The sequence below is a fragment of the Chaetodon auriga genome, chromosome 6 (assembly GCF_051107435.1).
Source record: "Chaetodon auriga isolate fChaAug3 chromosome 6, fChaAug3.hap1, whole genome shotgun sequence".
NCBI lineage: Eukaryota > Metazoa > Chordata > Actinopteri > Chaetodontiformes > Chaetodontidae > Chaetodon > Chaetodon auriga.
In genome coordinates, this window is record NC_135079.1 from 26,384,708 (window position 1) to 26,409,037 (window position 24,330).

The 24,330-nt window shown below is 43.7% G+C and overlaps 1 protein-coding gene across 1 annotated transcript; it reads left to right on the forward strand.

Moving 5' to 3' along the window:
• Positions 1-705: 705 nt before the first annotated feature.
• ccnd2a (cyclin D2, a) lies at positions 706-23,537 on the forward strand. The gene is made up of 5 exons (XM_076733076.1): positions 706-1,267; positions 2,651-2,866; positions 5,788-5,947; positions 13,228-13,376; positions 19,167-23,537. Exons 1-5 carry the CDS (start codon positions 1,076-1,078, stop codon positions 19,338-19,340), a joined length of 891 nt encoding a protein of 296 aa, XP_076589191.1. The 5' UTR covers positions 706-1,075; the 3' UTR covers positions 19,341-23,537.
• The last annotated feature ends 793 nt before the right edge of the window (positions 23,538-24,330 follow it).

A 24,330-nucleotide genomic window follows, 5' to 3' on the forward strand; every position in this document is an offset into this window, starting at 1 on the left:
GACCGTGTGTGTGTGTGTGTGTGTGTGTGTCGGTGGGTGGGTCTGTCCTGTGCGCGTGTCTGTGCGCACGCACACGTCTCTGTAAATTAGCAGAGTGTTTATGGCCACATACATACAGTATCTACATGCGTCATGCTTTGCGCTCAGGTTCACTAAGTCCAGTTGTAAAAGCAGGCAGACAAGTCGGTTTGAGGAGAAAGAAATGCCAATTAGTCGCTTTTTGGAGGTTTTCTCTTTCTAATCCAAACTAATTTTCAAATGACTTTCACAAGGGGGCACTTGCTGCACTTAAACAAGGAAAGTTAGTGTCCTGAAGGCTTTTTGAAGCTGTAAATGTGCGTAATAACGATGCGTAATAACGCATCATTGAATAAGACATTAATTCATGTATCTATGTAACGTGACGACATCATTATGTCTTCCACGCGACAGCTATCATCATAAGGCAACCAAGGACCAAAGTGAAAGTGTACACCTCTTTAAAACAATAATGGATTGTATCTGATGCACTGCATTCTAATTGAACGTTAATCAGTCACATACTTGAATATTTCCAAAGAATGTATAGAATTGCTTTATTTCAGATGAGAAGAGTCGGTAAATGTGGAAAAAAGCAGATAAACTCGAGTTAAGATGGATTTACTCTGCACCTTTAACTGTATTGTTGTGCATTTACTTTAAAGATAGTGGCAGCCTTTTAATTTTGAAATGAAACAAGTTTGCTGAAAGTTGTCTTGCGCGGCATGCGAAAAGAAAGAGGGACGGGAGTGCAGCATGTTGCGTCTGGTCTATACAGAGGTAATGAAGTGAATTGCGTCAGTGGCGCATGCAGGGCAGGCTTGAAATGCGCCTGATCTGGCCAGGCGGATGAAAGTAGAGGAGCACTGTGGGGAGTGAGGAAAAAGTTCTCAACAAGGAGAGGCAGGACTACTCTTACGGAGCCCCTGCAGTCTCACTTTTTTATGCCTCTAAAAGACTTTCCCTGCCACCCTTTTACGTTTTTGCTCTGCAACACCGCTTTTACGTTTTCGAGAGCGAAATCCTACTTTTTAACTTAAGTGAAAGCGCCAGGACCATGGAGCTGCTCTGCCTCGAAATGGACACCATACGAGCTCGTCCCGATCCGAACCTCCTGTGCGATGACAGAGTCCTGCAGAGCTTGTTGACCATAGAGGAGAGGTTTCTACCCCAATATTCCTATTTCAAAGGCGTCCAGAAAGATATTCAGCCGTTTATGAGGAGGATGGTTGCTACTTGGATGTTGGAGGTATAGCGAAACATCGAGTGCTGACAAGCCTATTATTTCTGTGCTCGACTTTAAAGCTTCTTCATTTGTTTCATTGCTGCTTTCTTGAACGTTGTTGGCATATTGTAGACAGTAGATAAGACTAATCGCTCTCATTTCCGACGCTTATTCCTCATATTAGTCGAACGTGTCGTTTTCCGTACGCTCGTTTCTTACCATTTTTAAAGTCCGGTCATGAAGACTGTTTCTGAAACTTCGAGCTATGCTATCAGTGACACTAGAGAATTTCTCTTGTATGCTTCATATGTTGTCCGCACAAGCTGCCCGTTGATTCTTTAATGTTATTATTTTAGATAGCCTGAGTATTTCCATGCACACGTATGCACTCCCAAATGCAATGCTGCCCTGCGTTGTTCTATCGCCATGTTGGTTTTTACAGGAGCGCTTGTGCTTTTAAGAGGACTTTACAGTGTCATAAACGCAATAACAGCGCTTAAAAGCCATCGGCAATGACAGAGGAGGTTCTTGGGTGTCCACTGAATATTGAAACGATCACAAAAAGCATTGCAAACATTTTAGGTATCTATTTTAAATGTCGGAAGGGGCGAGGGCCTTATCTGTCCTTTGGGTCTTCACCCCGTCGCGATGCCTCACTCTGGAATTATGTTCGATTTTTGACACTTCGTCAAATATTTCTGGTCAACGTCCGCCTGTAAACAATTTTGAGCCCTTGAGCTTTATTTTCATGTAAATATTGTCAGGGTTCGACCCACTGGAGATTTTTAATTAATTTTTGAAATAAATATATCGGGTCGGCGGTGACGCACATCAGACCAACCTCTACTTACTTGCTTTTTATTTTGACATTTTATTCATATTTATCGTGCGCGGATTTGGATCTGAATTGTCGGATATGATGTGGAAGGCCCTTCTGAACATTATGATGCGAAGAAAATCGGTCTAGACAATTTATTTATATTTTTAATTATTTTATGAAAATATGACGAATGAAAAAAAGTGTGTTTCCGTGTGCTGCGCTGTCGGGGTGTTTTTTGGCTCGGCTGATTGTGACTTGAATTCATTTGTTCGTGAATGAACTGCAGGAATGCGACTCTATTGACAGTTTTTGTCTGAGACTTATTTCATTCTTTGCAAAATGATCGATTTCGAATTAATTTATGATGTCGCAACCGATTAGGGCTGGGCGCAGATTCTTGGCCGGGCCCCAACTATGTGTGTCATTGAATTTATATGAGCTCTGTATGTGATTAGACTTTTGTTTCGTTATCTCATAAAAGTTTTATATACATTTCAAGTGCTGGAAAATAAGTCAGGTCACTGCAGGGTGGGTTACTGATTCCAAATGTTGAACATTACTGCATTGTCTGCTCTCTCTTTATTCAGGTTTGTGAGGAGCAGAAGTGCGAGGAAGAAGTTTTTCCCTTGGCCATGAACTACTTAGACAGATTTTTAGCCGTGGTACCCACCAAAAAGTGTAACCTGCAGCTGCTGGGAGCAGTGTGCATGTTTCTTGCATCCAAATTGAAAGAGACTCGTCCATTAACCGCTGAAAAGCTTTGCATCTACACAGATAACTCCATCAGACCACAAGAGCTGCTGGTAAGCAACAGTTGGTTCGACACATTTCACAAAATTCACAGTGACACTTGAGCATTCATGCTGTCATCATCAGCTGGTAAAAGCCAAAGATAGTTTCATCATATATTAATGTCTTTTTTTTCCACAACATGTTTGCTTTTGGAAACCAGGGTTTTATTTCACTCGTTTAAAGGCATCAGTTTCCTTAAAATATATTCATTTTAATCATTCAGCTTAAAACACCACATAGGGGCTGTTGTCATTTCACTGAATCTGTTGTCCAGTCTCCAGTCTGAACTGTGCTGTCATCAAAGGTGCATGAAGGTGAAAGCTTCACAGTGAATTGTTCCACAAGGGCTCTCTTTAGTGTGCGGGACCCTCCGGGCTTTACAGTGGCCATCCAGTGTATGTAATGGTCTCCATCGCCATCTAGTGGCAGATATTTGCACAGAGCAACGAGGTCAGCTTGAACTCCAGCCAAAGTTCTGACTCTGTTCCTGTCAGCTAGAGAGGGAGAGACACAGAGAAATTCAAGTTTGCCTTTTACAGTTTAGCTTCCATCCAAAAATAACCATGGATGCACACATTTCTGATATTATGTCATGCTGCGCTATTTCAGAGGCTCACACATTTTTCAAAGCTGAAATGTGGCTTACAGTCAAAATGACATGTATAACTGATGATTCGGGGTATGTTGTGTGTCATTTGGAGTACAAAAATGTCTGTCCTCTGTGTCCTGTGTTTGATAAGGCCTCCTTGGACTGATAATACCAGCTGCCTTCACCAGTGCAAACCAATTAATTAAGTCAGTTTCACATCAGATAAGCATTTCCCCACTGCTCTGTGGCGCTACATAAACATTCCTCAGTAAACAACAGACATTCCCACCCATGTTGTGAAAGAGGCCACATATTATGATTCAGACGTGGCTGATGGTTGTAGGCCTGCCTCGCTGCTCTACTCGCTGAGCTGATTGCTGCAGAATATTCAATCCCTGATGAGCTGGTTTTGTTCGTTCCTGGTCATTTTCTGGAATGTTTTTCTGCTTGTCAGATGAATTCCCCCAGTCTTCAGTGAGGGTTTCAATCGTCAGCATGGTTATAGGCTTGACAAGTAAAGAGAACGTGCATTAAAAAGAAAAAGTGCTGCACTGGACTCATGTAAAACACTATGTCATGCTGCATTTTTACAAGAAAACTCAGTCCACCCTACCTTAATGTGCAGTCTGGAGACAAAGCCCTCAGTCCTTGAACTGGTTTGCAGGGGCCTCTTCTCAGTGTTTCTGTATAAGGCATTATTTTGGCTGACATGCAGATACAGGAAACAGAGATCAGCTGCTCAGTGCATGTGATCGTTTTTTTGTCCTCGTCTTTGGTAACAATTTCTTGTAAAGAGAACCGCAATTTTACAAAGAAGGTGTGACCAGAGGAAGGCAGTAGCAGAAGGAAGTGGGTGCTTGCCTGCCTGCCTGCCACTCTGTCAGCATAGAGCCTGTGTTGCAAGGTTTGTCATAGAACACACTGTAGGCTTTACTCTTGCTTGCTGGCACTGATGGCAAAGGCATTTGAGAGCAGGTGGCAGCCATGCTAACATTAAAGCAGCCACAGTCAACAAGCCACTGCTGGTCCATTCTGATTTGCATATGATCAAATAATTGAATCTCTGAAAAACTGGTTACACATCTCCAGGCAAGCAGGGGAAGATGGCTTTCACCTGTGAATCAGAGGTGCTTTTATTTTCTCACTTCCTCCCACATGATTAACTGTGGAAATAAGCAACACGCCTGTTTGAAACAGGCATCTCCTCGATACATGTCTGTGGCATCAAGGAAATCAGAACATTACAAGGCTGAAAAAGGTCAGTTTGATTAGATAATTGCAGGCTGGTAGCAGGGTCGTTGGCGGCCATGTTGAATTGTCTCATGACTGAGTCCATGTGGTCTCAGGGAAAATGAAGAGCATCCATGGTCTCAGTCACAAGGCTGCAGTCCGGAACCAAACCACAAAATTTTTTCCCAAATTAGTCACCAACTCTTCCGTTAATCACCTCCTCCTCTAGGAAGTGAAAGTAACAATACACTCTAAGAGAAGAGAACACCACACCTAGTGTCCCCCTGCTACACTTACACACAAACACACACAAACGATTAGTGAAGTTCAGAGCAGTGAACTGACTCAAAGTTGTTCAAGGCAGACTCTGCCAAACATGAACATGTTTCCTGTGAGCCAAAACATTATTTAATAGAAAATCCAAACTATATTTTGCACTTAATGTTGTTCGTATGAAGAATCACATGGGCTGAAAGGTAATTCACTGGGAAGTATCAAGTAAGAAAATAACTGCATGACCTGTTGAAACACAATGAAGGGTTTTGATGTTAAAATGAGATAAGATTAAATAATGAAAGTCTGTTTAACTTTTTAACAGAAAGCAGATTTATTGGTTATCCTGCTCAACAAGCACAGTCTTCCTATCCATTTACATACGCACACACACACACACACACACACACACACACACACACACACACACACACAGTAGAACCTCTGGTAGGCCTCTTTAGGAAAGTCCCCAGATGCCAGACAGACAGACGGGGAGGGAGACAATGTTGTGAGGTCACCTGGGTTGGTGGCGCTGCTGGTGTTTCTCTGTCCCAGGCCCAACCAAGCAGAGGCTAACGTAATAACAATAACATACTAATAACATACTTAACCTCCACACATACTGTACTGATGTATGGGGCCAGGGGCATACAGAGGCGCACTCACTCACTTCAGGCTGCAGTGGAACAGCTGAACAGATGCAATAAGTTGCAGTGTTGTGTAAACTGCTGCAGCATGTAAAGATGTGGTCATACTTTGTGTCACTTTATCGTTGTCATTCTGGTTCATTCTCTGTTATCTTTCTCTGCTCTCTACTCCATCTTGCCTCACTCTCTCCAGGAATGGGAACTGGTGGTGTTGGGGAAGTTGAAGTGGAACTTGGCGGCAGTAACGCCGAACGACTTCATCGAGCACATTGTGAGGAGGCTGCCGCTGCCCGAGGATAAGCTGGCACTTATACGCAAACATGTCCAGACCTTCATTGCCCTTTGTGCCACAGGTAGGACATAATGAGAGCTTACGTCAGACACATTTGATGTCTTGTGTTATGAACAGATGTTGGTTTTAATGAGGTGTGATGTGTAAGTGGAAAAAGGGATCCAAAGATGTCCATACAGAGTGCTATGTCATCTTTTTCTTCTCTTTTTTTTCCCTTTGGTGTTGCAAGTGACACTGATCATGGATAAGCTGCCAAGTCAAACTCAGCGATAATGACTTGCGTCAACATACTTTCTCATGTTACAAAATATCTTTATCTGCACATTCTTCTTTCAGCAGCATATCAAAGCCCTCTTCTCTCAATAACATGCGGCAACAACTCTGTTCAGGGGTGTGCTGTGGGCCAGTCATGGCCCGCTGTAACTGTAGTGAGATGCATTACCTCCAATGGGAAAATATTCCGCCTAAGAAAACCATGTGTCATGGAAGACATTTCAGCGTTAGACTCTTAGGTCTGACGTCCTCCATTTGTCTTCTCCCAGGCTGGTATGTGGTCATGTTTTAGAGGCGTATCAGTGGCTTCCAGAGCATCCAGTAACACTTCAAAGCAGATTCAGCCTGGTTGAGGGGCATTCCCATGTCGCACAGGGTCGAGAAGGGGAATGGACAGGGGTGGAGGTAGGCAGGCCATTGTCTCTCTGCTCCTGAGGTGAATTGTTCCCTAAAGATCAAACATCCAGCGAGTCACAGGAGGGACAGGGAGCCTCTAACATGATCTGAAGAGACGGCGAGGTCAAGATGGAGAAGATGCAGGAGGGAATGGGGGAGTTAGGGAAAGTCAGAGGAGTGTATTGTTTTTGCGCTGCCAATTCTAAGGCATGTCTTGTTTTCATATCTCTTTCCCCTGCCGCCTTTCTTCCCTCTTTCTCTCCCCCCTAACTTCTCACGCCTCCCCACCCTACAGCTGGAGGACATGATAGCTTTCCCATGTTGAGATTCTCTATAGGGCAGGTTTCTCCTGTTTGCATCTCCTCCAACACCACTTTCAAAGCTACGAACAAGGCAGCGGCAGTGACAGGAAGCCAGCATTTTCACAAGTTTTTACATGCTTAAGGATTCATCTTCGCAATATTGCAGAAAATGACACACTTCACCCACAATAAGGCTGTTTGACATTCTTTTCTTTCTCACTTTGTGGGTGACCCGAACCACCACCACCAGCATCCTTTTCTGCAGGCCTCCAACAGGAATGCCAACTTCACCCCCCCATGGGAAATAGCTCCTTGTGCTGACATAATTCAGAGTGTGCGTGTGTGTGTAGTCAGATGAATAGATACAAGGGAGGTGATGGGTATTTAGAACATACAGTGATGGCATTCCCTGCACTGATTGTGCAATGGATATGATTGGGAGAGAGAAGTTTGCAACAAAAGTTCATGCTTGCAAAGTTTTGAAGAAGAAATGCCTGTTTTCTCTCTGTCTCTCTCCCTTTCCTTCTCTCTCTTACTATCTGTTTCTCTCTTCCTCTCCTTGTCTCAGCCTACATCTCTCACCCCTTATTTTGTGCCAGCGGATTAATGTGTGGAATGACAGCGTGTCAGTGATCGGACCTATTCCCAAAGCAACATTGTGAAAGACTCAGCATGCACTTTGTCCTTAATTGCTTCAATGAGGCAGTGGAAATAAATTTACGAGCCTCCTGGAGTCGTCCTCCTGACATTGTGTTTTGCGAGAGAGACTTTCTGGAGATTGCTCTGGATTAGCAACAGGCCATTTATCTGTGTATGTTCTCCTCAGACTTGTATCCAGGCAAACAGAGTGAGGGCAAAACAGGGAAGGAGAGAGCACGAGTGAGTCAACAATTTGGTGCATCTGAAGATCTCTGGGAATTTGAAACCCCATTTGTGGAACGTTCCCAGCCGTAAATCTTTGAGTTATCTGGTGAGAATCCTCCTTGAGACATCCTCTGTGCAGAGCTGAGAAGGTAAAGACACAGCAGAAGGAGGAGATCTCTCAGGAGGATTTACATTTGCAAGACAGTTGACAACGGGTCACCTGTGGCCTTCCTATTTCATACAGTCTCATTCAGCCCACCACCCACCACTACTCCCACCACTGCTGCCCCCATACTGAAAAAGAAAACATGCATGAAACCACGGCTCTCTGTTTTCAAGGGAACAAGAGAGAGAAGAGGAGAAGTGGAGAATAAGGCCTCTCATTCCTAATGGCTCCTCTCTTTTGATGAAACAGTTCCGTTCGGGCCACTCGGTGGGATTTTGTCAGGTGGCGCAGGCTGGCTCTGTATTAATTAATAACATTGGCTGGTCCTTTCAGGACTATGCAAATGGCTCAGGAGCTCAGCTAGAGGCTGGGAGAAAGGAGACAAAAGGCTTGGCCCTTACATTTCATATGCAGAGCCATGCAAGGGTCAGCGCTGCGGGGCCACTTGATAGGAAACACCACCGTTTCCCTCAGGCAGGCCGCCGGATAATAGCCCAGAAACAAGCTCATTAAGGGAGATTATGAACCTCCATTCCTACACACAGACACCAAGCACTCCAAGCTTCCTCTTCTATTCTTATTCAATTGAGGTAAAGTGGGAGAATGGACGGGGTGCATGGGGCAGACAGATGCACCCCAACCTGTCTGCTGCAGTTATTGAGCTCCGTCTTCTTGCCATATTGGCAGGCCATTATGGTCTATTTTTTTAGACCGACTCCAAAAGCCCTCTCTGTAATGGTATGGATGGAATGGTGACAATAGTCATAGAAGTGGATCAAAAGAAAATTCTGGATCAGGGCCAGCAGTGCTGTCCAAGAGAGAGTCAGATGTCCTGGAGGACACAGTGATGATTTTGCTACAAGTTGGGATGTAAATAACAAGTGATCTAAGTAACTGAGTACTCGCTCTTTTATCTCAGAATGGTATTTGATTACTTTTTTCTGATGTGCAGAAGTGTGTTGGACTGTGTGAAGTAACTTGATGATTAACTGGTTAGTTTCTCCAAGACAGACTAATGATTCACTAGCTAGCAGACATGACATGACAAGTCGTGCTGCATGAGTTCACTTCTTGTCCTCTTCTTGTCCTCTTGTACAACATTACAAAAGTAAGTCATGGTATTTTTAGCAATTTACCAATGGAGTTTCTGTAAACTCTGCACTTATAGATTTTACTCACATTTGTGTTCAGTATGCACTATATTCTACTGTTCAGTTTCAGTACAGCTTCTAAGCTAAAGAGGTTTGGATGACATGCTTATATATAGTTACTCCACTATATTTCACTTTTATTTTAAAGTAATAAAGATATGCAAAGACGATTGGTAAAGCTATCCAAAGCTGACAGATTTAGATTATCAGATTTTTCTCCAAGCTGTGTGCCTCAAATGGAGGCTTTTTGTCCATACAGGAAGAGAGGAACTATCTGCAAATGTGCCCATTTTTTATGCAACAGTCAAATATTTTTAAATGATTCATAAGTTCTCTTTTCATCTGAGCTGTTATGTCTCACTGGTCCAGAGGCAGGAATGTTCTCAGTAGCTTCCTCTCCAAGTGGCTGCTGCATGGAGAATCCCCTCCAGGCTCAGCTCCGCATTCTAGAGATGAATGATTCATCTCACATGTGGTCAATGAAATGGTCTTTGCTGGTGTTTGTTTACATAAAACCCCCTTCATGTTTGATGATTCAGAAACCCAACAAATTAGCCACCTTCCCCAACGAATTATCTTCTCTCCACAAGTTCCACTGATGTGACGAGTCATGTCCGGTCCGGCCGCACCGTCAACACATGGAGCTGGAAGAAGCTTCCTGACAGTATGCGCCCAAGAATGTGACACAGATTGAATCATCAAGTGGCATGTCCTGAGTTCCCCCCTTCACCTCGCTGTTGTAATCAGCACCACGCTATAAATATTGAGGCCAGCTGAGTCACACCAAACACAAAGACAGAGATTTTTGCTTTGGATGCTGCAGTTATTCCCCCAGAAAGGGTTAGAAATCAACATGTTCTTAAGCTTACATGTTTACCTTGGAGGTCACGCCAACCACAAAGACTAATATTTGTGATTTGAAGTAAAGTAAATATTGGTGGAAGTTACTTTGACCTGAACATTTTTATCATGACACCAGGCTTTAATTACTTCTGCTAAGCTCCTAATTTTGTCCAAATCATATCAGCTACAGAGTAAAGATGGAGGGAGAGAGAGATACTGCAACCAGGTACAAATACAGTGACCAATTTGTGCTGTTCCATTGTTGAGAAAAGTGAACTCTGCTGCATCTCACCTTTTGACCAGAGTGAAATATGTACGTGCCTCATCACTGATGTTACACCTCCAGGCTGCAGCTGTAAGTGTGGAGATGATGGTGCAAGACAGAAGAGAGCTGTCAGAGGAAGCTACAATTAAAGAGGAATTCTGTTTTCTGGCAAATGAGTCGAAATCACAGTTTGAGCGGGTTGTGTGACTCAGACTCCCCCAAGTTCTGTTTTCTGTTTGTTTCCAGAGTGACAGTCTGGAGTAGATGGTATTAAAATACTGACAGATAACAGTATCAAGTTATCATATCCTAATCTGTGATTTCTCCCCTTGTTACATATGGAAGAACTCCTCAAGCCCAATTGGGAAGTTGTTGTTGTTGTTTGCGTGTCTCAAAAAGCTACACTAGGTGTACCGTCTGAGTAGCTCTCTGTAGACCTTGTTTTGACTACCAGGCTGTGTTGCATTAGTGGTGAAACATACTGTCATGCCAATCCCAAAATGATGTTTGTTTTCAGCCTTAATCAGTCAACAGGCCCTGGGTCCACGTAATGCTACTGCTTTAATAAACAAGGTCAAGCTCTACACGTATAGAACACAAGACCCTGATTTATAGCACTGGAAAGAGAGGAGAGGGTGGAAAGTTAAGTTTGGGCTTTTTTTTCTTTCTTCTTTTGGCTGTTGTTCAACTTTCCAACTTTAATTAATTTACAAGTTTAATGCGCATACTGTGCATTGCAGCCACCCAGGACGAGTGGGCCATGTAGGGCAGAAGACTGTGTGACCAGAGGTCTGAGGATGAAGTTTCAGGGGGTAGGAATACGGAGGAATGGAGATGAGGGGCCACAAGGAGGAGAAAGGGCCATTGAAGGGGATGAGAGGCGTGTAGGCCAGGCCAGCCAGCCGCTGCTCACAGGGAGCTTTCCATCGCAGGCGTCCCCACTCAGCTACATACACTGTTTATCCTCAACATGAATATCAATGAGGGCCTCCTAAAATACAGCCATTCTTCCCCCCACATGCAGCAGCCACCATGCCGGAGTGTCAGCCTGCATCGGCTGCACGCGCGCGTCCTTGTTCTGCTACAGACCTGTCTTGTCTTGAGTGCGAAAAATCAGCTTGCTGCCCACTGCCCGCCACTCAGCTCTCACACAAACCTACATCTGTGCTGTGTGTGTGTGTGTGTGTGTGTGTGTGTGTGTGTATCTGCACATCTTAAAGCATGCAGGCATCAGTGCATTGTTTCTTGCCTGTGTCTCTTAGGTGTCTGCCTCCTTGCCTGTCAGTCTGTGCTCACTACACACGTACAGTAAATGCCTTTGTCCTTTTACCCCTCTATAGAAAGTTGTGCTCTTACAGCAGTGATGTAATGCTGAGGGGCTTTGTGTGCTCTTTCCTCTTGGCTCGAGGTATCCTTTAATAAATCGCCCCTTGGCAGAGGCCCAGCAGCTAACACAGGGGTGTATAATAAGTTCATTTATTTGTCAACGCTGAGCCCACAAGATGAGAAAGCGCCTGGCTGTGCATGTTAAAAAGGCAGTGAGGGGCTGCCTTTACAGCTATCAAAGGGCCTACCTCTTTGATTCCAGATTAAAAAAAAGAAGGAAGAAAAATCTCCTTCAGAGCCATCGCGCGCAGTTTGCTTTGCAATTCAATATGGCAATATGTTAATGTGCATGCTGTTTCTATGCCCCCACTGCCCACTCCTCTAGCCCATAGGTGGCCCAGGAACAGAGGCATACTTGTGGGGTGGGGGGTTGGATGGGAGGCAGGAGGTGAGGGTCGCTGGAGGGCGACTCTTTTCTTCTTCCAAAACCTCACAAGAGTCTGGACACAAGCTTGAGAGTGATGTGCATCGGAGTTGTCTACCCCCTCTCCTCTCCCACAAAGCCCACAAACTTCCCCTTCTTTTCTCCTTGTTTCCTTGTCGCCATACCGTTCATCCCTCCTTCTTCATCTTCCTCCCCCCATCGACCCCCTGTTCCCCTGTCCAGCCACTCTCTTTGTCCAGCCTGTCTCACTGAATTGGTATCAGCAGAGAGGGGATGGATGCTGTGTCTCTCAATTGGGTGAAATGAGGTGATGACTCTGGACAATGGAGTCACACTCTTCTGCCTTCCCTCTCGCTGGCCCGCCACTCTATTAATATGCTAAAAGATAGGAGGGCCGCCAACGCAAACCACCGCCTGTTGTAGCAACAAAGACTGGGGCATGTGTGCCATTCACTGGCCTCATCTAAGCAGGCCATGTGTTGTCCAAAAAGAAAGGTAGAAGTTGAGCAAGACATAAAGATAGAATAGAGAAAGGAGTGTGTGTGTGTGTGTGTGTGTGTGTGTGCGTGCGTGTGTGTGTTTGTGAAGAGAAAAACTCCCTCTCTCTCCCTGTCTATCTGTCTTCCTCGCTCTCTCTCTCTCTCTTTCCCTGTATGCCAGTTGCCTTGCCTTTTCGGGCTTCTGGCCCGTTCACAAGCTGTCTCATTTGCATTATGAATGACAGTGAGGGGAGCTAACAAGGTTATTGGTCTTTGAGACGCACGCCTGTGACCACACGTGGAAAAAGGACCTACAGCAGTGAGCATTGGCAGAGGCACTGAGCCTCTTTATTCCTCCCTTTCCAAGCGCTATGGGGCTTTTTTCAGCAAGCACACGATTTACTCAGGAGATGGAAGAAAAGGGGCTGGGCTGGGGAAAGGGGGACTGGGGTGGGGAGCGGGTGAGGGTGGTTGCTTTTCTGCTCCTTTACAAGCCAAGTGAACCCTCATTATCCAGGCCCCTGGTCATTAGTGAGCAGTGCGTTCAGACCTGGTGCAATAGAAGGATTATTTATTAGCTGACTGCTAGATAACTAAATCATATTGTCTCTGGTAGAGACGTGTCTGTAGCCTGTTTGTGGAGCATATGAATTGAAAAGTGCAATTTAGAAACTGCACCAGGTAAATAAAGTGTAAAAAAAAAAACAGTTTTATTAATCTATCCAGTAATAAAGATTGTAGCTCCTTACATAACAAAACAATAAATACTTTCTTAACATTAGCAAGCACTGAAGACGCATTTAACTCAATCTGTATTTCTTCCTCCACCAGATTTCAGATTCGCCATGTACCCTCCCTCCATGATTGCCACAGGAAGTGTGGGGGCAGCGATCTGCGGCCTACAGCTGGATTCAGCTGACCAGTCACAGTGGGGCGACAGCCTGACAGACCTGCTGGCCAAAATCACAAACACAGAAGTGGTGAGTTTGTTTTATACTCCTCTGTCACATCCAGAACACTCGTTGCAGCTTATTTGGGCTGGACACATACTTTTTACATTTTTTTCTAAAACAACTTTAAAACACTACATTCCAATGTGGTCTTGTCAGTCATGCTTTAGCTAAGAGGTTGATACTTGTGTCTGGAAACTTTTAGGGGATGTTTCTGAGTAAGATTTGAATGAGGAGGAGGAAATGTTAGTATCTCTGCTGACATCAGCGAGGTGTTCTCTGGTATTTAGCAAAGTACAATTATTACTTTGTGATTCAAAGTTGAATCAGCTGCTACTGGAAGCTTTTCATGTCTTCAGTCAGTTTACAGCTCCAGTGAAATGCCACAGTTAACTCATGTTATTACCACTGAAACACTGTTTTACAATCTGCTCGTGTTATTAAGAAAATTCTTTTTTTTTCTACCAGACTTGCTGCTTCTCAGAGGGAAAATATCCCTGTTATTTATATCAAAGTTAAGAAATGCCACATGTTTATCGAGGTTGTGTGTTTGCGACAGACAGAAGTTGAAATGTTGAAATGTCACTCTTAGGTTAGTTTGGATTCAGCTTTCCACAAACTGCTTTTTGGAGGATTTTACTGCCAATATCTGTCATGAGAAGAAAAAAAATAAAAACTGAGCATCAGATTAGGACCCAAAAGGTCTTCATTAAAGGAAATTATGAACTGCATCAGTTTATTTTAAGTCTCCTCTGTCATACACTTGACTGGACTGAAAGGTAGCATGCGGCAGGTTTCTTTCGTCTCCATCAGTCTGGTCAGGCTGTTCAGGGCATCCTCCTACAAAGAATCCTCTAAATCAAGCCAGATTGAGAGCATATACAGTATGGTCTGTCACTGACTGAAGAATTCTGGCCAGGCCGTTGTGTGGCTGTCTGGGTACAGTGAATGTTGCGGTGGTGGGTGAGTTGAGTCCAAACACAGGCAGGGCCTCTACCGACTCTGAGATGTCTGGCTTTCATCACGCAGATGGGAGAGGGCTTCAGCTTGCTATAGCAGACTGTAAGGGTGAGTGGGTGGACAAAACAGCAGGAGTCTGAGACTGTGAGATTAGAAGGTCATTTATTTAGTTATTCTTTGATTTAAACATGAAAATTTAGAGTTCATGTGTGCTCACTACAGGGCACGACACAGATCCCAAGCTTCAGCCCCGGTATCTTAAGTTCTGTCCCTAAAAGAGCCAAAATAGGAGGAGGGGGTGGAAGAAAGCTGTTGAAGTGTGAAAAGGACACTGGGGGGGTGTCATGCCTCCCTCGCGACAATCAGCCCTGTCTCGTCTTCTCCTATGGTCCATAATGCGTCACTGCTGGAAAGCATGGCTCCCTCTGGTGCAAGCTGTGTGAAGGCTCGCTCGGCAGCTGAGGAAAAACAAATAGCTGACCTCAGCAGCACAGGGCCTCAGTGTGTTTAGGCTGCAAGGTCTTAGACTTGAGGGAATTAAGTCGCTCTGTGTCTCTGATCAACTCTTCACATTCCAGGATTCAGACAAGCCATGGCTCACAGTAAACACAGGGGGCAAAGCAGAGGGCACCCTTCCTAATTCAACATATATAAGAGGCTTTAGTATAAACTGCTAAGAAGCAGCCAAAACTAAACACACAGAGTTTACTTTAGGTTTAAAAAGTTATTTAAGAACTTAAATCAGACTTGTGCACCACTTGTGATACAACACAAAAAACACAGCCTCATGACAAATACCGAGGAGTAGTTGTCAGCATTAATAAGTGGCGTCAGTGCTATTTATGCCATTGGTCACTGTTTGAGCATTCAGGCTTCCACACACAAAAAAGAGGAAATGGTGATCATTGACCGTGTCGAATTTGAACACTTGCCCTCCCGTGTTTTCCCAAAAGCTGAATCACTTTATACATCAGTTCAACACCCAAGGCCCACCTCAACCTCAATTTCGACTACAGTCATCAGGGTGGTGGTATGAACCCAAGTCTAAATGTGTACACATAACATACTGTCTTCGGTTTTGGCTAGCAGTGTAGAGGCTCGGCAAGATGGTAGAGCAGAGTCCCATTGCCAGCCAGCCAAAGAGCCAGGCAAAATATGAAGGCAAAGCAAGTTTCGCCAACCTCTGCAGCTGCTGCTGCCAACAGCATCATGGCCAACGCCACCCCCCTGGCACTCTGCTGGCATCTGTGGTATCCAGAAGCTGTGGTTTTCCAGTGGAAATGTGATAGGGCCAAGTCACCATCTTGGGCCGGTGGAAGAATGTGTATAGCCTCACAGGCACCTGGTGTAGCCAAGAGGGGCTCCCTGTTAGGGACGGCAGACACTCCAGTTCTGAGAGCCAAGTCATAGTTTGTAGAGAGAAAATCAGAAAATTGTGAGAATGCTTTGAGTTTATAGAGGGAAACTATTCAGTTGTCACTCCCCTGAACTGCGTAGGTTATCTGTAGTGATGGTAAGAAAGTAGAAATACAATGCAACATTTAGGACAGTAATAGTTAGTACGTGAGTGTGCAAGCGTCCCTTAATTCTTGAATGGTTAAAACAGGAAATAGAGGTTAGAGAAGTGCAAAGACTAAAGACCACCACTTCCTACATTTGATCATTTTGACACTCATTTTCTCTCAGTCTTTCATTCACCTTTTTTTTTTTTTCTTTTTTCTTTTTTTTTTTTTTTTTGGTCAGGGTCACCCACTAAGACACCGGAAACACATTTTCCCATTTCTCCCTGCCCTCCTGTTTTCATTCCTCTTTTTTAATCACTCTGGTTTCCATTGTGGCTAACTGTCACTGAGACGGCCTCATAAGTTGCATGATGGAAGGATGTGAAATTGAAATGGGATTTTATTGGGTGAGAAGTCAGCAGTAATTTGTTGGAGCCAAAGTGCTTGCAACAAAGATGCATTTATTAGCAAAGATTATCTCTATTAACACAGCCTATGGCATCACCACTTGTGGTGTTTCAGCAAGCAGGCTAAAAAAAGAGAAAGGTCACATTTCCTACTGTAACTTGTGGAAATTGAAGTCATGTGATGACTTCTTATTTCCAGTGTTAGCCGCCGGATATTTTGTCTTAACGTTCCCTGAGATCCATAGTGTGTGTCTGCCTGTGTGTTTGTTTCAGTTGTCTGGCCACCAAGTCCTCCCAGAGGAGCTTAACACTGTCTTGTGTGGTACAGTCAGCAGTTAAAACACATTCCATGGCTTCACACATTTCTTCCTTTTGGTTTTGTCTGTCTGCACAACTTCCCCCCTACTGCCAGTGTCACAAAGGCCGCCCAGGGGATAATGTACATGCCTGGATTTCTCAGAAAGATATTGTTGCAGTATGATGTATGTTTGGGGTAGGGCAGATGGAGGACCATAACGACAAGGGAGGATCTGAGGTGGTTATGTGTTTTCCGGGTTGAGGCTACAAAATAAGATGCTTCAGTATAGCACTACCTCCCATGACCAACTTATTCACTGCTGTTGGCCCCCTCAGTATCCACGTACCTTGAGCTTCTTTGAAAACAGTATTGGTGTTTCCAGTAGTCACACATTGAAGTCATTAAAGTTTCTTGAATAAAGCCCATGGGGCTTGGCATAGGATCTGAACTGCTGCTCTAAAGACCAGCAGAGATGGGGGGAGTCTGTCTTTTAAGAAATGAAGGCGTGCATTCTTGCGGTAAGACACAGGCAGTTCCTTTACATGTTCGTTGCTTTTCTTAATTTTCTCACAGGAATTGAGATTTTATGACCAATGGGGCACATGTTGGTGGGAAGATTTTGTGTTTGTGTGTGTGCACACGTCCATGTTAGCGGCCAACCTCTGGAGGAGATTAAGGGACAGACGCTGGTCGGGTTTCCTCCACGTCAGACCCATTGCTGAGGGAAACGCTCTTCCAGAGGCACCCAGCCCAGATCAGTCCAACTTCATCAACATCAAATCCTTTTTCATGGATTGTGATCCAAAAAACTATCTTGAGTTAATCATCGGTAGATGCTAGAGACCTCAAAATAAAAGAGATGTCAATGCAGGAATTACTCCATGCAGACTTCAGATATCAGCAAAACCCCTCTTGGCTGAGTCATTTTGTCAGTGGTCATGTACTGTAATAGATTTCTTAGTCCTCTTTTAAAGAGATTCCACTTGTAAAGAAATCCTCCATAACATTGTCCACATGTACAGAATTTCAACAAATTGCCAGTTTTGAAAGTCAAAAAGTCAAAAACGTGTGTAGCTTCCTGTTGACAACACAGTGCATGTCTCACCCTGTAATATGTCTTGCTGTTTGACCTTTGACACTGTGACCTTTTGTCACTCAAGCGTTCGCAGTTCCCGAAGAGCAATTCCGATGTGAGTGAGGTCTCAGGTCTCATTACATCAAGGCCCAGCGGCACCAGAGGCTGTAACACAGGCTCGAACTGTGGCCCATCAGGTTTGAATTAGCTGTAAATTTCTAAAGAATGTTTCCGCACTCCACAAGCGGTACACTTTCACCCATCCCTCTGGCCATGGGGCGCTCTGTCATGTTTCCCACAAACGGCTGGTGCTTTCAGGCAGGGAGTTATGCGTGTATGTGCGTGTGTAGAGCTGAATGCAAGCAACTCAGCTTCAGTTGTGTTATCATGTTTCACCACCAGAGAGCAGTGCTTGCTCTTCATCAGCCCTTTCAGACAGGAACTTTCCTATTAGATTGTTGTGTTGCATCAGTCTGCTCTTTCTTGTGAGTATCATCCATTATTGTCATTGCTGTTCCTCACTTAAAAACAGTTAAACCTCTCTCAGACAGTCTTGCTAACAACCCGTTTAGCACTACCCTCCCCCACCTCTCCCCCCTCCTTGACTTGCTCTCTGTTCATGCGCTGCACTGTCCCCTCTGTCAACCCTCCGTCAGGGATATGAAGGCTCAGTGCTGTTGAGAGGCTCCTCTCCCAGGTGGATTCTCAGATTGCCGTTGCAGCCTTTGATGGTGAAAGGCGAGCCAGCCAGGTCTCAGATGGATCCCCTGCAGGCAGGCAGGCACATAGACTGGCTCTCGTTAGAAAAGCACCACCTTTGTGTTCCCACAGGAGGTGGATATAATTAACATAGCTTTAGTACTACCTGTGTTTTCAGTCGCCGTTGTCAAGGCTACTTCTGTTTGGGTTTGTGTGTGTTTGGGAATGGATGGTGGGATAGGTGGGTGGTTGGATGGGGGAGGCAGTGGTGTGCATGCACGGTGTGTGTGCGGTAATGCATACATGTGCACATGAGCCCTACAGGGGTGGTGTTCAGTGAACAACCCCGGTGGGCTGATGTAATGTTTGGGTCTGACCCGTTTCTGTGCTTAGCCATGGCAGTAGTTGAAGCTGCTAGAAAGTTGGTGGTCATTTTAATCCCCTGGCCTACACTGCCCAGGGACACCTCTGCTGCCACACCAGTCATGCACTGACAAGTTTTTTCAGATTCCTCTTGTTACTTGAGATGACAGTTGCAAAAACCTATTTCCCCACTGAGTGAGCATGGTACTGCAGTATATCCTTTGATTCAGGCTTCCTGATGAATGGCAAGATGAACAACCCTCTCACTGCATTATATACTGAGCAGACAACTGTTCCACTCACCTGTGGAAAAACGAGAATATATCTGAGAATATTTGTATAAATCGTGTGTTTACCTTACCTTCATGTGAAATCCTAAACCGTAGATTAGACTTTTGAATCAAGCATTCAACAAAGTTTAGCTTGATTTGGAAATGAGAGAAACCCCCTTCGTTAGATTAATATGTACGGATGTATTCTTACAGTTTGTCCTCTCTCTCTCTCGTTACATTGCAGGATGTTCTCAAAGAGTGCCAGGAGCAGATTGAGCGTGTGTTGGTGAGCAGCCTACGCGAGGGGCGACAGCAGCAACAGCAGCAGCAGCAGACGCAGAGAGGCCCCAGCGGGAAAGGCCTGGACGAGCTGGATCAATCCTCCACCCCAACAGACGTCCGCGATGTCAACTTGTGAACCACCAGAGGGCATCATTGCACAGGATTTACAAAAAAAAAAAGCATCATGAAAAAAACCTCAATTTCCTTAAAAGCAGAAAAAAAGAACAAAAGAACAAAAATTGTTAAAAACACAAGCCCTTTAAAAGAAAAAGAACAATGCTTGCTAGTTTTTTTTGTAGATTTTCTGTTCTTCAAGTCAAAAACATCTGCCCACAAAATAGATTTTCTATGATGTTCTAGTCTAAAAGCAACAAATTTGACATATAATGAAGCTCTGTGGTGCCTTGGATATACAGAAGGGAAGCCAAACGTTATTTGCATTCTGCCTCTGATTGTATAGTATGATCTTTAAGTTAATTTTAACCATAGCTTGATAATGAGACTGTTATGGTAGAAATTGTGGAAACCATTCAGAAAATTGCTTATGTGGGATCACAGTGGGGCTTCAGTTTTTATTCCTCTGTTTTGTTTTATATGAGTATTATCACTATTACATTTGAGGCTGATGTAAGAGAGGAAACATGTTCAAGCTCCTCGACCATCACAAGGTCCACATGTGTGTTGAGGAGGAGACAGACAGAGGAAGCCCTGAGAACATTATGCTAAAAGTTGGTGGGTCTGAATTCCAGGGAAGAGATGGAATGATAATAATTATTAGTGGTATTAGTAATTATTATTCTTATTAATATTATTATTGGACATATTTTGGAACTGAGTAGTAGAGATCAATAAGCTCCTTTTGTCAGGCTGCTTGTGTGTGTCAGTTTGTGGGTGCAGTGTGTAAGTGTGTGTATGTGTGTCGTTGTACGTGAGTATACCAGTTTGCGCACGTGTGCGTGTGTGTGTGTGTGTGTGTGTGTGTGTGCGTGCTGTGAATGCTACATGTGATCCTGAATCTATATTAGCAGTGTGCATTCTATGGCGTGAGGCACTTGAGCAAAGTCACAGACTTTGACGCTCTATGTTAAAAAACTATGGAGCAAGCCAAGGCTACACATATAGTACTTTGTCCATCAGTATAACAGGGCATCTATGCTATATCACTGCCTCCATGCATTAACATTGTACCATGGCTCATTGTTGGCCAACAATAAACTCATGTGCATGGACTATGAGTGAGACAGAAAAAGATTTATCAAAGGAGGATATGGGCAAAGGGACTTTCACTTAGAGCCCCTTATCTTTGTAAGAGCATTTTTCCTGAGGTGTTACACCTCAGACTCAGAGGTTACATGAGGTGTTTGTTTATTACTGCCATTCTGTTAATGAAATATTACAGATACTTCATTGTTTTTCACTTTGTTACGATATGGTGTTTCCTTAGTCGTGAAAGGGTGCTTTGAGTGCGGGCAGAGTAGTGACCTCTCACGTGTGCAAATGTGTGTGGCACATGTGAAAACAGGAGAGAATGATGTCTCAGAGAAAGTAAGGCTATGCTTTTTAAAGTCTAGAGGACATCAGACTGCTCTGTGTTAATTCACAGGGGGGAACAGGGTGTGGCGTAGAAAGAATGAGAAAGAAGACAGGGACAGTTTGATACTAAGGAGTCACTGTGGAACTGTGGAAGGCACCTGAGTGCACAGCGCAGGGTGGGAGGACAGACAGGAGTTGTGTGTTGCAGGAGCATGCTGCTGTGTAGGAGACGGAGAGGATTTACAGCCAGTGGCTGGATGATGATGACCAACTAAAGACGCCCAAGGGCCTCATGATAATATTTTGATATCTGCATATTTGGATGGAATCAACAGTAATTTCTCAAAATGGATGTCTACAATGACATAGCTAAGTGAACAAAAATGTCCCGGGTTTCCATTTTCATGGAAAATAAATGAGGAACTAAGAAACTACGACTGTACAGTGCCAGATCGTATGAGCTTGAATTGTCTTTTTGAGGGGGGTGGGGGGTGGGGTCAGGGATATGATGATATACTGTCAATGCATCTGGAGTCCCACATAGGGTTGTTTTCAGCTCCCCTATATGATTTCAATGGCAAAGCACTTTGAGAACATGCTCCCCAGGAGATACATGAAATGAATTGGGTGGTGATTGGAGGTGAATGGATGTTTTCTTATTTCCTTGTTAGCCTTTTCTTTGGTTTACTTTGTAGGGCTGGTTTCCCAATCAGACATACCCTTGTCAAGCAAGAGTCAAATTAAAAGGGCTTTTTAAACCTTAAAACGAGAGGACATTCCGATCAAAAACATTCCTATTCAAGCAGTTGATGGGGAGTCTGACTGTTTCAGAAAATTTGAGCAAATAGAAAACGCCAATATGAATCGAAAAAGGCCTACACGCAGAGTTCACTGATCCATGGGTTCTGTTTGATTTTCTTTTATATTGTCAAGAAATATTTGTTTTTACTTGAATTTTTCTTCATATTTATCTGCATCACAGCCACAGATAGTCACACAGGGTAGCGAGAAAAGGTGGTCGTAACATCCAATATTTGCACATGTTCTTCTGAGGGCAATGAGGTTTGCATTTATGAGACAGAGCAGAGTCTTTGTTCAAAACCACCTTAACTGATGTGTGTTGCAGTGGTTGGTCAGTTTTCTATGGTGCTGGCTTGTGTAGTTCAGGCCAATTGTCTGTCACTGAACACATCTGTCCCCTGTGAGCTTTGCTGCTTCAAATCATTGGCAAGGGGGTTCATCAGCCAGACAGACATCAGCACAAAACAAGAGACAGATGATTTTTTTTTTTTCTTTTTTCTTTTTTTTTTTTTTCTTTTTTTTTGGTTTTGTTTTAATGGGACACGTGGCTTTGCCACAGCAAGGTGTCTTTGACTTAATGCTTGAGTTTTTTCATGACGGTATGTGACTTTGCTGTGTGTATGTTCGTCAGACTGAAGAAAAATGTAGGGATCTAATGTTTTAGTGATGTTTTTCAGTAAAACTGGGCAATTTAATGACACGTTTGCCAAAACATCCCCGTCAGAATATTTGATTTGGCCCCTTCATTTTGCCTTGGTTTTCCTGATGTAAGCTCTCTCCTAAACTTAATGGTTGTGATTTTCTTTCCTGCAATTTATTGTTGCATGTGTTATATATTGAGACCACCTTTTCAATTTGTGTTTGATATATTTTATGGGGTGACCAGACCCGCAAAAGGGTTTTTCTAAGATTTAGAGATACTGTATTCCAAAGTGAAGAGAGGACAGAGGAGGAGGTGTGAAGACGTCAAGAAAAAGTGTCAATATTTTTATTGAGTTATTGTTGTCTTTTTGCGCTGCTAAAAGCTATGAATTTGTTTCATTTATACAAAAAATAACATTACCTAGTTGTGATGTGTCACTTGAGTGTGCTGCTATTTTATAAACATTTGTATTATAATATAATTATTTTACTGCTTAAGAGATACATTCAGAAAAACGAAGTAGATGGTGATAGAAGAACATGAAATGAGTATTCGACTGGAAATGTTCTTTGTACAGTTTGACAGTTTGCTTAGATAGCATGTCTCCTTTCCCCCTTTTTATCTATTTTACTGTCCTTCCTCAGTCACATTCTGCATCAGTGGTATTTCCTATACCTCAGGATTACTGGACAAAATCAAACAGAAACAAAACATCACCTATACCTCTGCAGTAAGGGAGCCTGGAACAGAGGAGAGAGAATACAGTGGGGGTGGAGAAAAAGCAATGACAAATTAGCATTTTTGTGGATAATTCCCACTGTTTCAGTGGGGAAACAACTTGCTCTGTGAGATGGGAAACATGCAAGGCTTCCACTTGGATTTAACCTATATTGGAGGGGGGACACAGCAACATTGCATTTTTCTTGGGGGGTATTCTGTAGATAGTTCAAGCATGTTCATTTCTGTTCATGTTGGTGCTACATCTGACTTGTGTGTGAGAGAGGGGAAAAACAGCATTCTTATGATGGCCAAAGTACAGTTCTTGCTTTATACAACCACAATCACTCTGGATGTCAGTAAATATGGATTTTGTATGTGACAAAAATATGTTTTGGTCTGAAATATTGTGTCTGCACACCATTGTAACTGCCACATAATAATGGGCTGAGCTACACCTGTGTCATGTCCAACCATAAATATTCTGATATCTGGAAGTTTCAATGGTGCAGATTTCCCTTTGAGACCCCCACCCCCCCCAACCCCCACCCCCCCACCCAATAACTCATATCATGTACCTCAAATGTCTGTTGCACAACCTCTGTTCAATAAACTTCTGCTTTAAAGGGTGTGACACCACATCAGCTCACTATTTCCCATGCCTGTGTTCCTTTAGAGCTCAGTGGCTGATTACTTCATGATCGAGAGGCCAGTTTGCATGTCTGTATTTGTGTAAGTCACCAATGATACGACAGAGATCAGCTGCTCCATTTAATCACTTGAAAGCAACACAAAACACTGATGAAAAATGTGGGACAGTATGTGTTCCCCTGACCAGAGCAGAAGAAAGACAAGTTAGAAAGACTCCCTGCTAATGTGCAGATGCCAGAAAAAAGAGGTGATATTTCAGCTCAGTCCAGTGAATCTGCCACAAAAAGCTAAGAAAAATATACTGGTCAGAAGAAAAGGACTCTTGACCCCCTCATCACACTCCTTTAAGTCCCTGATGTCTGTTTAGAAACAGAAATGAGATGGAGTACAGGCAGTCAAATTTATAGAATTTAAGTATTACACTGACACATGTACTGTATGTTCTGCATGTTCAGACAGAGGAGGGGTGAGATAGAACAATGTTTAGAACTTACAAGAAAGCTACGCTCTCAAGTAACCACAGACAAATGAAGTCAGAAGACTTGTGTGAGCAGGGAAAGGGTCAGCCTGAAGTGGCTGCATTCATTCAAACAGTTATTTGATCCACAGAAAAGACCCTGAACAACAGACTATAAACAGATAGATATTCACAAATGTTGATGCAGTAGATTATAAGAAACTCAGTACAGACGTGTGTGTGTGTGTGTGTGTGTATGTGTGTGTGTGTGTGTGTGTGTGTTGATGTGTTGAGCTAGTTGCTGAACTTCTGACGGTTCAGTGA